This window comes from Oncorhynchus mykiss, chromosome 25 (assembly GCF_057628025.1).
Source record: "Oncorhynchus mykiss isolate SJ-2025 chromosome 25, ASM5762802v1, whole genome shotgun sequence".
Lineage (NCBI taxonomy): Eukaryota > Metazoa > Chordata > Actinopteri > Salmoniformes > Salmonidae > Oncorhynchus > Oncorhynchus mykiss.
Window position 1 is genome coordinate 2,205,413 of NC_143046.1, and position 17,816 is coordinate 2,223,228.

The 17,816-nt window shown below is 43.4% G+C and overlaps 1 protein-coding gene across 3 annotated transcripts in view; it reads left to right on the forward strand.

Moving 5' to 3' along the window:
* The window catches only part of fgf16 (fibroblast growth factor 16), a 31,672-nt gene extending 16,697 nt beyond the window's left edge, over nt 1–14,975 (forward strand). Inside the window, exons 3-4 of one of the 3 annotated variants that reach the window (XR_016491751.1) lie at nt 7,889–14,308; nt 14,349–14,975. Coding sequence is in view for 1 of the 3 variants with exons in the window: in XM_090220059.1 (XP_090076185.1) it covers nt 7,889–8,134 (246 nt within the window). In the remaining 2 variants the exon portion in view is untranslated. Of the gene's footprint in view, nt 1–7,888 lie in introns of all 3 variants that reach the window. The other 2 variants (XR_016491752.1, XM_090220059.1) reach the window with 2 other exon arrangements.
* The last annotated feature ends 2,841 nt before the right edge of the window (nt 14,976–17,816 follow it).

Consider the following 17,816-nt stretch of genomic DNA (forward strand, 5'->3'; position numbering starts at 1 on the left):
CATCAGGAGCATGCCCAGGCGTTGTAGGGAGGTCATACAGGCACGTGGAGGCCACACACACTACTGAGCCTCATTTGGACTTGTTTTAAGGACATTACATCAAAGTTGGATCAGCCTGTAGTGTGGTTTTCCACTTGAATTTTGAGTGTGACTCCAAATCCAGACCTCCGTGGGTTGATAAACTTGATTTCCATTGATCATTTGTATGTGATTTTGTTGTCAGCACATTCAACTATGTAAAGAAACAAGTATTTAATAAGAATATTTCATTAATTCAGATCTAGGATGTGTTTATTTTAGTGTTCCCTTGTTCTAACGAGAGAATCACTGACATGTCAGCTGGTCCTTTTGTGGCAGAGCTGAAATGCAGTGGAAATATTTTTGGGGGATTCAGTTCATTTGCAAAGCGAAGAGGGACTTTGCAATTCATCTGATCACTCTTCATAACATTCTGGAGTATATGCAAATTGCCATCATACCAACTGAGGCAGCAGACTTTGTAAAAATGTATATTTGTGTCATTCTCAAAACCTTGACTGTACAGTATGTGACTGTAGTGTATCAGAGGTCACACAATACGTTTTGTAGTGATTCATATGTTGATGATGTCAATAATGTGTTGCTCTGTGGTGAGTAATGAGGAGCAACCAGACCCTGCTGGTCTGTGGTGAGTAATGAGGAGCAACCAGACGCTGCTGGTCTGTGGTGTGTAATGAGGAGCAACCAGACGCTGCTGGTCTGTGGTGTGTAATGAGGAGCAACCAGACGCTGCTGGTCTGTGGTGTGTAATGAGGAGCAACCAGACGCTGCTGGTCTGTGGTGTGTAATGAGGAGCAACCAGACACTGCTGGTCTGTGGTGAGTAATGAGGAGCAACCAGACGCTGCTGGTCTGTGGTGTGTAATGAGGAGCAACCAGACGCTGCTGGTCTGTGGTGTGTAATGAGGAGCAACCAGACACTGCTGGTCTGTGGTGAGTAATGAGGAGCAACCAGACGCTGCACTGGACACATTTATGAAACTACTTATTCCAGTTACTAATAAGACCATTAATAACAAAATGACTGTAAAAACGGTTAAATCCCTGTGGATTGATGAGGAATTGAAAAATGGTATGGTTGAGAGGGATGAGGAAAAAGTAATGGCAATTAAGTCTGGCTACACAGCCAATAATCAAATTAAGAAATTACTAAACTGAATAAAAATCAAATATATATACACTATGAACCAAAGCCTTGGAGCACCTTAAATTACATTTTGTGCAAAAAGGCAAACTCGGCTCCATCATTCATTGAATCAGATGGCTCATTCATCACAAAACCCACAGCCAATCACTTCAATTATTTTTTCACTGGCAAGATTAGCAAATTTAGGCATGACATGCCAGCAACAAACCCTGACACTACACATCCAAGTATATCTGAACAAATTATGAAAGACAAACACTGACACTACACATCCAAGTATATCTGAACAAATTATGAAAGACAAACACTGACACTACACATCCAAGTATATCTGAACAAATTATGAAAGACAAACACTGACACTACACATCCAAGTATATCTGAACAAATTATGAAAGACAAGCATTGTAATTTTGAATTCCGTAAAGTGAGTGTGGAAGAGGTTAAACAATGATTGTTGTCAACAATGACAAGCCACCGGGGTCTGACAACTTGGATGGGGAATGACTGAGGATAATAGTGGACGATATCATCCTATTTGCCATATCTTCAATCTAAGCCTAGTAGAAAGTACGTGCCCTGGAGGGAAGCAAAAGTAATTCCGCTTCCTGAAAAAAATGTGTGTTTGATCGGATACAGTGCTATTTTACAGTAAACAAATTGACAACAGACTTTCAGCACGTTTACAGGGAAGGACCTTCAACAAGAACAGCACTTACACAAATGACTGATGATTGGCTGAGAGAAATTGATGATAAAAACATTGTGGAGGCTGTTTTGTTAGACTTCAGTACGGCTTTTGACATTATTGATCATAGTCTGCTGCTGGAAAAATGCATGTATTATGGCTTTACACCCCCTGCTATAATGTGGATCAAGAGTTACCTGTCTAACAGAACACAGAGGGTGTTCTTTAATTGAAGCCTCTCCAACATAATCCAGTTAGAATTCGGAATTCCCCAGGGCAGCTCTCTAGGCCCCTTACTTTTTTCAATCTTTACAAATGACATGCCACTGGCTTTGAGTAAAGCCAGTGTGTCTATGTATGAGGATGACTCAACACTATACACGTCAGCTACCACAGCGACTGAAATGACTGCAACACTTAACAAATAGCTGCAGTTTGTTTCAGAATGGATGCCAAGGAATTAGTTAGTCCTAAATATTTCTAAAACTAAAAGCATTGTATTTGGGACATATCGTTCACTAAACCCTAAACCTCAACTAAACCTTGTAATAAATATTGTGGAAATTGACCAAGTTGACGTGACTAACTGCTTGGAGTAACTCTGGATTGTAAACTGTCATGGTCAAAACCTGTTGATACAATTGACTCAGAACAGAGCAGCGCGGCTGGCCCTTAAATGTACACAGAGAGCTAACATGAATGATATGCACCCAAATCTCTCATGGCTCAAAGTGGAGGAGAGGTTGACTTCATCACTACTTGTTTTTGTAAGAAGTGTTGACATGCTGAAGGTACCAAGTTTAAAATACTAGCACACAGCTCGGTGACCCATGCATACCCCACAAGACATGCCACCAGAGGTCTCTTCACAGTCCCCAAGTCTAGAACAGACTATAGAGCCATGCCTACATGGAACTCTATTCCACATCAGGTAACTGACGTAGGCAATAAAATCAGATAAAAAAAACTGATAAAAACACCTTATGGAAAAGCGGGGGCTGTGAAGAGACGCACACAAGGGCACAGTCACACAAAGTGCACTCGGAAAATATTCAGACCCCTTGACTTTTTTCCACATTTTATTACATTAGTCTTAATTCTAAATTATTATTATTTTTAAATTATGTACTCATCAATCTGCACACAATTACCCCATAATGACAAAGCAAAAACATAAATAAAAAAACGGAAATATCACATTTACATGAATATTCAGACACTTTACTTAGTACTTTGTTGAAGCACCTTTGGCAGCGATTACAGCCTCGTGTCTTCTTGGGAATGACGCTACAAGCTTGGCACACCTGTATTTGGGGAGCTTCTCCAAATTCTTCTCTCGGGTTCCAGCTGGGCCACTCAAGGACATTCGGAGACTTGTCCCGAAGCCACTCTTGCGTTGTGTTGGCTGTGTACTTAGGCTCGTTGTCCTGTTGGAGGGTGAACCTTTGCCCCAGTCTGAGATCCTGAGCGCTCTGGAGCAGGTTTTAATCAAGGATCTCTCTGTACTTTGCTCCGTTCATCTTTCCCTCGATGCTGACTAGTCTCCCTGCCGCTGAAAAACATCCCCACAGCATGATGCTGCCACCACTATGCTTCACCGTAGGGATGGTGCCAGGTTTCCTCCAGACGTGACGCTTGGCATTCAGGCAGAAGATAATCTTGTTTCTCATGGCCTGAGTCCTTTAGGTGCCTTTTGACAAACTCCAAGTGGGCTGTCATGTGCCTTTTACTGAGGGGTGGCTTCCGTCTGGCCACTATACCATAAAGGCCTGATTGGTGGAGTGCTGCAGAGATGATTGTCCTTCTGGAAGGTTCTCCCATCTCCACAGAGGAACTCTGGAGCTCTGTCAGAGTGACCATCAGGGTTCTTGGTCACCTCCCTGACTAAGGCTCTTCTCCCCCGATTGCTCAGTTTGGCCAGGCGACCAGCTCTAGGAAGAGTCTTGGTGGTTCCAAACTTCTTCCATTTAAGAATGATGGAGGCCACTGTGTTCTTGGGAACCTTAAATTCTTAAGAAATGTTTTGGTACCCTTCCCCAGATCTGCGCCTCAACAATCCTGTCTAGGATTGTTCCACAGACAATTCCTCAAACTCATGGCTTAGATTTTGCTCTGACATGCACTGTCAACTGTGGGACCTTATATAGACAGGTGTGTGTCTTTCCAAATCATGTCCAATCAATTTAATTTACCACAGGTGGACTCCAATCAAGTTGTAGAAATATCTCAAGGAAAACAACAACAAACATAATTTAATCAATTTTAGAATAAGGCTAACGTAACAAAATGTGTAAAAAGTTAAGGGGTCTGAAAACTTTCAGAATGTACTGTACACATGATAAGACACACTACACACACATACACATGGATGTTGTATTGTAGATGTGTGGTAAGAGTAGTGGCCTGAGGGAACACACTTAAAGTGTTGTGAGAAGTGTTGTTAAATTTAAATGCCTTAATGTTGCTGGACCCCAGGAAGAGTGGGACCCTTTAATAAATACAAATCCTCCATCAGGTGTCTCCTCTGCTCCTGAGTTGGTGTCCTTATGCTTGTTGCTCTTCTCTGTCGGCTCCTTGAGTTTGAGGCTCTAATGGTCTTCCCTTTCTTTCCTTGAAGAAGGTTAAGTTGCACGGTCAGGCTACACTGCTTTTTTAAAGTGGAACTGACAGCATTTTTAACTACTTTGCAGATATGAAACAAACACACAATCATAATATCAGTCAGAGATCAAATTCCTAGTTTATGCTACAAAACCAACTTTATACATTTTTAAAAATAGGTTCCATTTGACTCAACGTTCCATAATGTACAGTAAGACATTGTTGGCATAATAGATGGATGCAGTTCAATGCATGATTAATATAATTCACCAATACATTACTTGGTAGTCCGAATAATATTGTTATCAGGTTGTAAATCCCAGCTGCCTCCATTCAGGATGCACTGCTTCAGTTTCAATTACTCAATATTTTGGACAAAAACGGACCAACGTAACTAATGTCAATACAATCAAACTAGCAAGGGCAATGATCACAAGTCAGTCATAATGTTGCTAATAGGCTAGCGTATCTATTTATGTAGCAAGCTAAAAACACAGAGCCTACCGTTAGCTAGCTAGCTGCTAGGAGGATGCCATTGGAGGGAGGAGTGAATGACTTTTCCCCCCCATATCGTTTTTCTGTTTGCTAGAGATGCAGGTGTCATTTGATTAGCTAGAAAGAACTTGAACGACTTATCCATTTAGCATATCTATTGCGTTTGCAAATTCTGGCCATCTACTCAAATTTCAGAACACGCTCGTTTGAGTGTGCCAGAACATAGAACTGCTTTATTTACGAACGTGCAACACCGGCTGAATATGACCTGGTGTCAGTAAACGTAGACAAAAAAAGTCATAGTTAATCAAGAATGTTCTAGATAACATGGTAACAGCCTAACCAGCTCTGCTACGATGAGTAAAATGGTCAGAGTGAGGTGTTCTCTCATTTGTGTCTGGAAGTAGCTAGCTAGTCAACTTTAGCCAGTTAGCTTTGGTGCTTGGTTGAAGGCAAGCTGCAGAAGGACGAGTAGGCTACAATTCCCATCGTTTATCAGTGAAATTTGGATGCCATCGTTCATCAGTGAAATTTTGATGCCATCGTTTATCAGTACAATTTTGATGCCATCGTTCATCAGTACAATTTTGATGCCATCGTTCATCAGTACAATTTTGATGCCATCGTTCATCAGTACAATTTTGATGCCATCGTTCATCAGTACAATTTTGATGCCATCGTTCATCAGTACAATTTTGATGCCATAGTTCATCAGTACAATTTTGATGCCATCGCTCATCAGTACAATTTTGATGCCATCGTTTATCAGTACAATTTTGATGCCATCGTTCATCAGTACAATTTTGATGCCATCGTTCATCAGTACAATTTTGATGCCATCGTTCATCAGTACAATTTTGATGCCATCGTTCATCAGTACAATTTTGATGCCATCGTTTATCAGTACAATTTTGATGCCATCGTTTATCAGTACAATTTTGATGCCATCGTTCATCAGTACAATTTTGACAGCCATCTTGCTGAAACTGTTTGATAGGGTTTATCTAATGTTCCTTCATTAGATTTAAGCTAATCTTGCTCTGGCTAGCATTAGTTGTTATTCTTGTTGTTGTTGATGTGCATAACTGAGAGAGAGCCTACCTTTTCATGGTTGTTCGATCAATAGGACTGTAAAGTTCCCAAATGTAAGAGGACTCCAGTGGTATTTACATATTTGCAGAAATCCATTCAGGTGCATTTTATGGCTTTTGGCGAATGTGTTCTAATGATGTAAAGTCACGCTGTTGATACTTCCTGTAAACACACAGTCCAGTTCAAAGTGAATGATGGCAGGCCCTACTGCCTGTAAACACACAGTCCAGATCATAGTGAATGATGGCAGGCCCTGCTTCCTGTAAACACACAGTCCAGTTCATAGTGAATGATGGCAGGCCCTACTGCCTGTAAACACACAGTCCAGTACAAAGTGAATGATGACAGGCCTGTGTGGCAAATGGCTTGTTTGTATAAAGGGCTACTGTAGCATTCTTCTTACAAAACCACATGACCTTTGTTTTGGAGGTGTTCAGAACAAGGTTAAGGGCAGAGAAAGCTTGTTGGACACAGCTTTATTGTAGAGCATTTAACACAATATCCGGGGAGCAGCCAGCTGAGTATAAGACTGTATCATCTGCATATAAATGGATGAGAGTTTCCTACTGCCTGAGCTATGTTGTTGATGTAAATTGAGAAAGAGCGTGGGGCCTAGGATCGAGCCTTGGGGTACTCCCTTGTTGACGGGCAATGGCTGAGACAGCAGATTTTATGACTTTATACACTGACCTCTTTGAGAGAGGTAGTTAGCAAACCAGGCCAAAGACCCCTCAGAGACACCAATACTCCTTAGCCGGCCAATAACATCACACTACCCTCGTCTGTGACCAATAACATCACACTACCCTCCCCTATTACCAATAGAAACACACTACCCTCCCCTGTGACCAATAACATCACACTACCCTCCTCTGTGACCAATAACAACACACTACCCTCCCCTGTGACCAATAACAACACACTACCCTCCCCTGTGACCAATAACACACTACCTTCCCCTGTGACCAATAGAAACACACTACCCTCCCCTGTGACCAATAGAAACACACTACCCTCCCCTGTGACCAATAACATCACTCTACCCTCCCCCTTCTCTCTCCCTTAGTACCCCTTCTTACCTTCTCTCTCCCTTAGTACCCCTTCTTACCTTCTCTCTCCCTTAGTACCCCTTCTTACCTTCTCTCTCCCTTAGTACCCCTTCTTACCTTCTCTCTCCCTTAGTACCCCTTCTTACCTTCTCTCTCCCTTAGTACCCCTTCTTACCTTCTCTCTCCCTTAGTCCCCCTTCTTACCTTCTCTCTCCCTTAGTCCCCCTTCTTACCTTCTCTCTCCCTTAGTACCCCTTCTTACCTTCTCTCTCCCTTAGTACCCCTTCTTACCTTCTCTCTCCCTTAGTCCCCCTTCTTACCTTCTCTCTCCCTTAGTACCCCTTCTTACCTTCTCTCTCCCTTAGTACCCCTTCTTACCTTCTCTCTCCCTTAGTCCCCCTTCTTACCTTCTCTCTCCCTTAGTCCCCCTTCTTACCTTCTCTCTCCCTTAGTACCCCTTCTTACCTTCTCTCTCCCTTAGTCCCCCTTCTTACCTTCTCTCTCCCTTAGTCCTCCTTCTTACCTTCTCTCTCCCTTAGTACCCCTTCTTACCTTCTCTCTCCCTTAGTACCCCTTCTTACCTTCTCTCTCCCTTAGTACCCCTGTCTTACTTTCTTTGTTGTTGATTATTGTGTAGCAAATTTGTTGCTGTGAAGTTTGCTCCTCAAACTGTTGGCAAAATGTGAATTAAATATAAATGAACTAATCCATGAATTGTATCCTAATGAAGCTACTGTACTGGACACCACACTCAACCATCTCTCCCTCTCTTCCGCAGAAGAAATTAACAGCGGAGTGTGTGTTCAGAGAGCAGTTTGAGGAGAATTGGTACAACACATACGCCTCTACGCTCTACAAACACACCGACACCGGACGCTTCTACTACGTAGCGCTCAACAAGGACGGCTCGCCACGGGAGGGGGGGAGGACGAAGAAACACCAGAAACTAACGCACTTTCTGCCTCGGCCTGTGGAGATAGAGAAGATCCCCCAGGCTTACAGAGATCTGTTCCAATACAGGTGACCAGGGCTGAGCCTGGGAGAGAGGGATGAGGAGGAGGAAAGGGAGGAGAGAGGTGGATGTTTGGCACTAAAGGACAGGACTCAGTACTCCCACTGACCTCGCTCCCCTGTCTCCAGCCCCGACCCCCAACAAAGGTGTTTATGTATTGTCCTTCTACAGGGAGGTGTCATTAGGCCCATAAGACCTCACTCTGGAGGAGAGTACAGAGTCGAGCGGAGGAGATAATCTCTTCACTAAACGGATAGGAGAGATGGAGAGAGACTGGACTGCCGTCAGGCCTGTATGACTGCCTAACCCACCCTGGGATAACCGCAGGTTAAAACCACCTGAACCACTAACCACCTGAAGAAGACAAAGACTTTTCCTGATGAGAACCACTTTTATACATAAGATACTTAACCAGCATTCACTGCAAATATAGAAAGGGTTTGGGGTTAGTCCTCATCAGTTCGAGTAGGGGGTCTGAGGACTAGTAATGAACAAGTAATGGAAAGTTGATCAGACTAACTGAGATGACCAGTGGACACTACTCTAGCCAAGCCATTCACCACAGCAACCAGAGAACTCCAGGGAGCGAGGGAAGGATTGACCAATGGAAGTTGAGAGAATGTCAGAATGTTCTAAAGCAACGTGTAGATTGAACTCATCTTCTGACTAGTCATTGTAATGTCAGTGTTCTAAATCAAGGTAGCGAGAACTCATCTTCTGACTAGTCATTGTGATGTCAGAGTGTTCTAAATCAACGTGTACAGAACTCATCTTCTGACTAGTCATTGTGATGTCAGAGTGTTCTAAATCAACGTGTAGAGAACTCATCTTCTGACTAGTCATTGTGATGTCAGAGTGTTCTAAATCAACGTGTAGAGAACTCATCTTCTGACTAGTCATTGTGATGTCAGTGTTCTAAATCAAGGTGGAGAGAACTCATCTTCTGACTAGAGAGTACACTACTACCTAGTATGTATATGTGATGGAGACAGATTGGCCATGAGGGAGTATCCAGGTGAAACAGGGTTGGCAGAACTTGGCACATAAGTGATATGATCAATGTAAAGAGATGTGATAAGCTGAGATACATGTAAAACTTATTGACTATGTGATAAATGTAAAACATTAATACAGTAGGACAGTCAAGGACATGGATGGCGCAGCTAAATTGCAGTTCAATGAAATACCTATGACAATGAATGAGAAATCATGTAAATAATAGGCTTGTATTGAGACAAACTAAAGATAGTTCCTAACTTTAAGGAACAGACAAAGAGAACAAATCTGACAATGTAAGACATAGGAATATGAAAGAGCACTTACTATTTGCCTCTACATGGTCAAATTGACTGCCCCCCTAGCAGGCCAACCAAACAGCCTTCTCCTCCCTGATACAGACTATCCTCACACTCATAATAGTAGCAGATGTGGCATCGAGAAAGACTAGAATATGCTGTATGTAGACCACAGTGAGGTTACACTACCAGACTAGTGAGGTTACACTACAGTGAGGTTACACTACAGTGAGGTTACACTACTAGACTACAGTGAGGTTACACTACTAGACTACAGTGAGGTTACACTACTAGACTAGTGAGGTTACACTACTAGACTACAGTGAGGTTACACTACTAGACTAGTGAGGTTACACTACAGTGAGGTTACACTACTAGACTAGTAAGGTTACACTACAGTGAGGTTACACTAAATTGAGGTTACACTACTAGACTACAGTGAGGTTACACTACAGTGAGGTTACACTACTAGACTACAGTGAGGTTAGACTACAGTGAGGTTACACTACCAGACTAGGGAGGTTACACCACTAGACTACAGTGAGGTTACACTACCAGACTAGGGAGGTTACACCACTAGAATACAGTGAGGTTACACTACAGTGAGGTTACACTACTAGACTACAGTGAGGTTACACTACCAGACTAGTGAGGTTACACTACAGTGAGGTTAGACTACAGTGAGGTTACACTACCAGACTAGGGAGGTTACACCACTAGACTACAGTGAGGTTACACTACCAGACTAGGGAGGTTACACTACCAGACTAGGGAGGTTACACTACTAGACTACAGTGAGGTGACACTACTAGACTACAGTGAGGTGACACTACTAGACTACAGTGAGGTTACACTACTAGACTACAGTGAGGTTACACTACTAGACTACAGTGAGGTTACACCACAGTGAGGTTACACTACTAGACTACAGTGAGGTTACACTACAGCGAGGTTACACCACCAGACTACAGTGAGGTTACACCACTAGACTACAGTGAGGTTACACTACTAGACTACAGTGAGGTTACACCACTAGACTACAGTGAGGTTACACTACTAGACTACAGTGAGGTTACACCACTAGACTACAGTGAAGTTACACTACTAGACTACAGTGAGGTTACACCACTAGACTACAGTGAGGTTACACTACTAGACTACAGTGAGGTTACACCACTAGACTACAGCGAGGTTACACTACCAGACTAAAGTGAGGTTACACTACAGTGAGGTTACACTACCAGACTACAGTGAGGTTACACTACCATACTACAGTGAAGTTACACTACTAGACTACAGTGAGTTTGCACTACAGTGAGGTTACACTACTAGACTACAGTGAGGTTACACTACCAGACTACAGTGAGGTTACACTACAGTGAGGTTACACTACAGTGAGATTACACTACTAGACCACAGTGAGGTTCCACTACTAGACTACAGTGAGGTTACACTACAGTGAGGTTACACTACTAGACTACAGTGAGGTTACACTACCAGACTACAGTGAGATTACACTACCAGACTACAGTGAGGTTACACTACTAGCCTACAGTGAGGTTACACTACAGTGAGGTTACACTACTAGACTACAGTGAGGTTACACTACAGTGAGATTACACTACCAGACTACAGTGAGGTTACACTAGAGTGAGTTTACACTACCAGACTACAGTGAGTTTACACTACAGTGAGATTACACCACCAGACTACAGTGAGTTTACACTACTAGACTACAGTGAGATTACACTACCAGACTACAGTGAGGTGACACTACACGACTACAGCGAGGTTACACTACTAGACTACAGGGAGTTTACACTACAGTGAGGTTACACCACTAGACTACAGTAACGTTACACTACCAGACTATAGTGAGGTTACACTACTAGACTTCAGTGAGGTTACACGACCAGACTACAGCGAGGTTAGCCTACCAGACGACAGTGAGGTTACACTACCAGACTACAGTGAGGTTACACTACCAGACTACAGTGAGGTTACACTACCAGACTACAGTGAGGTTACACTACCAGACTACAGTGAGGTTACACTACTAGACTACAGTGAGGTTACACTACCAGACTAGTGAGGTTACACTACCAGACTACAGTAAGGTTACACTACCAGACTACAGCGAGGTTACACTACCAGACTACAGCGAGGTTACACTACCAGACTACAGTGAGGTTACACTACCAGACTACAGCGAGGTTACACTACCAGACTACAGTAAGTTTACACTATCAGACTACAGTGAGGTTACACTACAGTGAGATTACACCACCAGACTACAGTGAGTTTACACTACTAGACTACAGTGAGATTACACTACCAGACTACAGTGAGGTGACACTACACGACTACAGCGAGGTTACACTACTAGACTACAGGGAGTTTACACTACAGTGAGGTTACACCACTAGACTACAGTAACGTTACACTACCAGACTATAGTGAGGTTACACTACTAGACTTCAGTGAGGTTACACGACCAGACTACAGCGAGGTTAGCCTACCAGACGACAGTGAGGTTACACTACCAGACTACAGTGAGGTTACACTACCAGACTACAGTGAGGTTACACTACCAGACTACAGTGAGGTTACACTACCAGACTACAGTGAGGTTACACTACTAGACTACAGTGAGGTTACACTACCAGACTAGTGAGGTTACACTACCAGACTACAGTAAGGTTACACTACCAGACTACAGCGAGGTTACACTACCAGACTACAGTGAGGTTACACTACCAGACTACAGCTAGGTTACACTACCAGACTACAGTAAGGTTACACTATCAGACTACAGTGAGGTTACACTACAGTGAGATTACACTACCAGACTACAGTGAGGTTACACCACCAGACTACAGTGAGGTTACACTACCAGACTACAGTGAGGTTACACTACCAGACTACAGTGAGGTTACACTACCAGACTACAGTGCGGTTACACTACCAGACTACAGCGAGGTTACACTACCAGACTACAGCGAGGTTACACTACCAGACTACAGCGAGGTTACACTACCAGACTACAGGGAGGTTACACTACCAGACTACAGTGAGGTTACACTACACTGAGGTTACACTACTAGACTACAGTGAGGTTACACTACAGTGAGGTTACACTACCAGACTACAGTGAGGTTACACTACAGTGAGGTTACACTAGCAGACTACAGTGAGGTTACACTACCAGACGACAGTGAGGTTACACTAGCAGACGATAGTGAGGTTACACTACCAGACTACAGGGAGGTTACACTACCAGACTACAGGGAGGTTACACTACAGTGAGGTTACACTACCAGACGACAGTGAGGTTACACTACCAGACGACAGTGCGGTTACACTACTAGACTACAGTGAGGTTACACTACAGTGAGGTTACACTACCAGACTACAGTGAGGTTACACTACAGTGAGGTTACACTACCAGATGACAGTGAGGTTACACTACCAGACTACAGTGAGGTTACACTACCAGACTACAGGGAGGTTACACTACCAGACTACAGCGAGGTTACACTACCAGACTACAGTGAGGTTACACTACCAGACTACAGTGAGGTTACACTACCAGACGACAGTGAGGTTACACTACCAGACGACAGTGCGGTTACACTACTAGACTACAGTGAGGTTACACTACAGTGAGGTTACACTACCAGACGACAGTGAGGTTACACTACCAGACTACAGTGAGGTTACACTACCAGACTACAGGGAGGTTACACTATCAGACTACAGGGAGGTTACACTACCAGACTACAGTGAGATTACTCTACCAGACTACAGTGCGGTTACACTACCAGACTACAGTGAGGTTACACTACCAGACTACAGTGAGGTTACACTACACTGAGGTTACACCACTAGACTACAGTGAGGTTACACTATCAGACTACAGTGAGGTTACACTACCAGACTACAGTGAGGTTACACTACAATGAGGTTACACTAGCAGAATACAGTGAGGTTACACCACCAGACTACAGTGAGGTTACACTACAGTGAGTTTACACTACCAGACTACAGTGAGGTTACACTACAGTGAGGTTACATTACAGTGAGATTACACTACCAGACTGCAGTGAGGTTACACTACCAGACTACAGTGAGGTTACACTACCAGACTACAGTGAGGTTACACTACAGTGAGGTTACACTACCAGATGACAGTGAGGTTACACTACCAGACTACAGTGAGGTTACACTACCAGACTACAGGGAGGTTACACTACCAGACTACAGCGAGGTTACACTACCAGACTACAGTGAGGTTACACTACCAGACTACAGTGAGGTTACACTACCAGACGACAGTGAGGTTACACTACCAGACGACAGTGCGGTTACACTACTAGACTACAGTGAGGTTACACTACAGTGAGGTTACACTACCAGACGACAGTGAGGTTACACTACCAGACTACAGTGAGGTTACACTACCAGACTACAGGGAGGTTACACTATCAGACTACAGGGAGGTTACACTACCAGACTACAGTGAGATTACTCTACCAGACTACAGTGCGGTTACACTACCAGACTACAGTGAGGTTACACTACCAGACTACAGTGAGGTTACACTACACTGAGGTTACACCACTAGACTACAGTGAGGTTACACTATCAGACTACAGTGAGGTTACACTACCAGACTACAGTGAGGTTACACTACAATGAGGTTACACTAGCAGAATACAGTGAGGTTACACCACCAGACTACAGTGAGGTTACACTACAGTGAGTTTACACTACCAGACTACAGTGAGGTTACACTACAGTGAGGTTACATTACAGTGAGATTACACTACCAGACTGCAGTGAGGTTACACTACCAGACTACAGTGAGGTTACACTACCAGAATACAGTGAGGTTACACTACAGTGAGGTTACACTACCAGACTGCAGTGAGGTTACACTACAGTGAGGTTACTGTAGAAGAGCTGTAGAGCAGAGGGTGACCTGTAGAGCAGAGGGTGACCTGTAGAGCAGAGGGAGAGCTGTAGAGCAGAGGGAGAGCTGTAGAGCAGAGGGAGAGCTGTAGAACAGAGGGAGAGCTGTAGAACAGAGTGGGAGCTGTAAAGCAGAGTGAGAGCTGTAGAGCAGAGTGAGAGCTGTAGAGCAGAGCTGTAGAGCAGAGGGAGAGCTGTAAACCAGAGTGAGCGCTGTAGAACAGAGGGAGAGCTGTCGAGCAGAGGGAGAGCTGTCGAACAGAGGAAGAGCTGTAGAGCAGACAGACGGGAGAGAGAAAGGGACTTGTAATGTTCAGCCTGTACAGAGGAACATTATTAAAATACAACCAGCTGAGATGTACATATGAATGATCCTATTTATGAGATGTACTATATATTTATTTTATTACATATAAAGTATAAATCTATATTCTATTTATTTATTGCAAAGACTCTATTTTGTAATGAACTTGAAGTTATCACAACTGTAGATTCTACTGAAAACCGCTATTAAATGAATTTGGCAATAAAATTGTCCCGCTGTGTTGTTCACTGTGAGAGCTTGGATAAAGATGTTCTGTATTTCCAATCCATGAGAGTCTATCGATGAGTTCTTAAATAACTTCCTCCATTTACCTTGTAATGCATATATTTTTAAATATGTTTTACATCACACCAAGAGAGACACAGCACTACATAGAGAAAGACCGAAGACAACAACATACCAAAGCAGCAACACATGACAACAACATGGCAGCAACACAACATGACAACAACATGGTAACATGGTAACAACACAACATGACAACAACATGGTAGCAACACTACATGACAACAACATGGTAACAACACATGACAACAACATGGTAACATGGTAACAACACAACATGACAACAACATGGTAGCAACACAACATGACAACAACATGGTAGCAACACAACATGACACAGCATGGTAGCAACACAATATGACAACAACATGGTAGCAACACAACATGACAATAACATGGTAGCAACACAACATGACAACACAGCATGGTAGCAACACAACATGACAATAACATGGCAGCAACACATGACAACACAGCATGGTAGCAACACGACATGACAACACAGCATGGTAGCAACACAACATGGCAGCAGCACAAAACATGGTACAAACATTATTGGACCCAGACAACAGCACAGAGAGCAAGAAAGTAGAGACAACAATACATCACACAAAGCAGACACAACTGTCAGTAAGAGTCCATGATTGAGTCTTTGAATGAAGAGATGGAGATAAAACTGTCCAGTTTGAGTGTTTGTTGCAGCTCGTTCCAGTCGCAAGCTGCAGTGAACTGAAAAGAGGAGCGACCCAGGGATGTGTGCTTTGGGGACCTTTAACAGAATGTGACTGGCAGAACGAGTGTTGTATGTGGAGGATGAGGGCTGCAGTAGGTATCTCAGATAGGGGAGAGTGAGGCCTAAGAGGGTTTTATAAATAAGCATCAACCAATGGGTGTTGCGACGGGTATACAGAGATGACCAGTTTACACTCTATACTCCTCTGCAGTGTTGTGTCCTATAAGGAGAATTGGTGGCAAATCTGATGGCTGGATGGTAAAGAACATCTCGCTGCTCGAGAGCACCCTGACCTGCCGATCTAAAAATGATGTCTCCCTAATCTAGCAAGGCAAGGATGGTCATCTGAATCAGGGTTAGTTTGGCAGCTGGGGTGAAAGAGAAGCATTTTATGATAGAGGAAACCAAAGTCTAGATTTAACTTAAGCCTGGAGATTTGATATGTGCTGAGAGAAGGACAGTGCACCGTCTAGCCATACTCCCAAGTACTTGTATGAGGTGACTACCTCAAGCGCTAAACCCTCAGAGGTAGTAATAACACCTGTGGGAAGAGGGGCATTCTTCTTACCAAACCACATTACCTTTTTTTTGGAGGTGTTCAGATCCAGGTTAAGGGCAGAGAAAGCTTGTTGGACACTAAGAAAGCTTTGTTGTAGAGCATTTAACACAAAATCCGGGGATGGGCCAGCTGAGTATAAGACTGTATCATCTGCATATAAATGGATGAGAGAGTTTCCTACTGCCTGAGCTATGTTGATGATGTAAATTGAGAAGAGCGTGGGGCCTAGGATCGAGCCTTGGGGTACTCCCTTGGTGACAGGTAGTGGCTGAGACAGCAGATTTTCTGACTACACACTGCACTCTCTGAAAGAGGTAGTTAGCAAACCAGGCCAAAGACCCCTCAGAGACACCAATACTCCTTAGCCGGCCCACAAGAATGGAATGGTCTAGCGTATCAAAAGCTTTGGGCAATGGTGACATCATTGAGGACCTTTAAGGTTGCAGTGACACATCCATAACCTGAGAGGAAACCAGATTGCATACCAGAGAGAATACTATAGACATCAAGAAAGCCAGTCAGTTATTATTGAAAGTTTTTCCAACACTTTTGATAAACAGGGCAAAATGGAAATAGGCCTAAAACAGTTAGGATCAGCTTGATCGCCCCCTTTAAATAAAGGACGAACCATGGCTACCTTCCAAGCAATGGGAACCTCACCAGAAAGGAGAGACAGGTTAAAAAGGTCAGAGACAGGCTTGGCGATGATAGGGGCAGCAACCTTAAAGAAGAAAGGGTCTAAATCCAGATGTTTTTTGGAGGTCAAGTTTAAGGAGGTCCTTTAGCACCTCAGCGACTGCCTGCAGGAAGAAACTTTGTAGCGGGGCAGGGGAAAAGAGGGAGGAGCCTAGGGGCTAGTCGCATTAGAAGAGGTGGGAGATTAGGAAATGTTGGACGGGCAAGGAGGCATGGCTGAGTCAAATAGGAATCCTGACTTAATGATGTGGTGATTAAAGAGCTCAACCATGTGCTTCTTGTCAGTAACAAGCATGTCCCAGTTTAGGTCACCTAGCAGGACAAATTCAGACTTAGTGTAAGGTGCCAGGAGAGAACTTAGAGCAGGTCGGGTACAGGCCGGTGAAGATGGAGGACGATAGCACCCAGCAACAGTTAAAGAGCTATTTGAACGTTTAATGCTTAAAACCAGGAAATCAAATTGTTTGTGGACAGAATCGGTGGAGCCAATCGAGCACTGAAGGTGATTCTTGGTAAAGATTGCCCCCACCTTTGGAAGATCTGTCTTGCCGAAAAAGGTTATAACCAGAAAGGTTAACATCAGTATTCAAAACACTCTTCCTTTAACCACGTCTCAGTAATGACCAACACATCTGGATTGGAGCTGTGAACCCACACTTTCAATTGATCCATTTTAGGTAATAAGCTTCTTGTGTTTGACTTCTTGGCGCACCCATCCCTTTAGATAATTTTCGTCAACATCCACTGAATTGCAGAGCGCCAAATTCAAATTAAATTACAAAAATATTTAATTTTCATGAAATCACAAGTGCAAGTATTGCAAAACACAG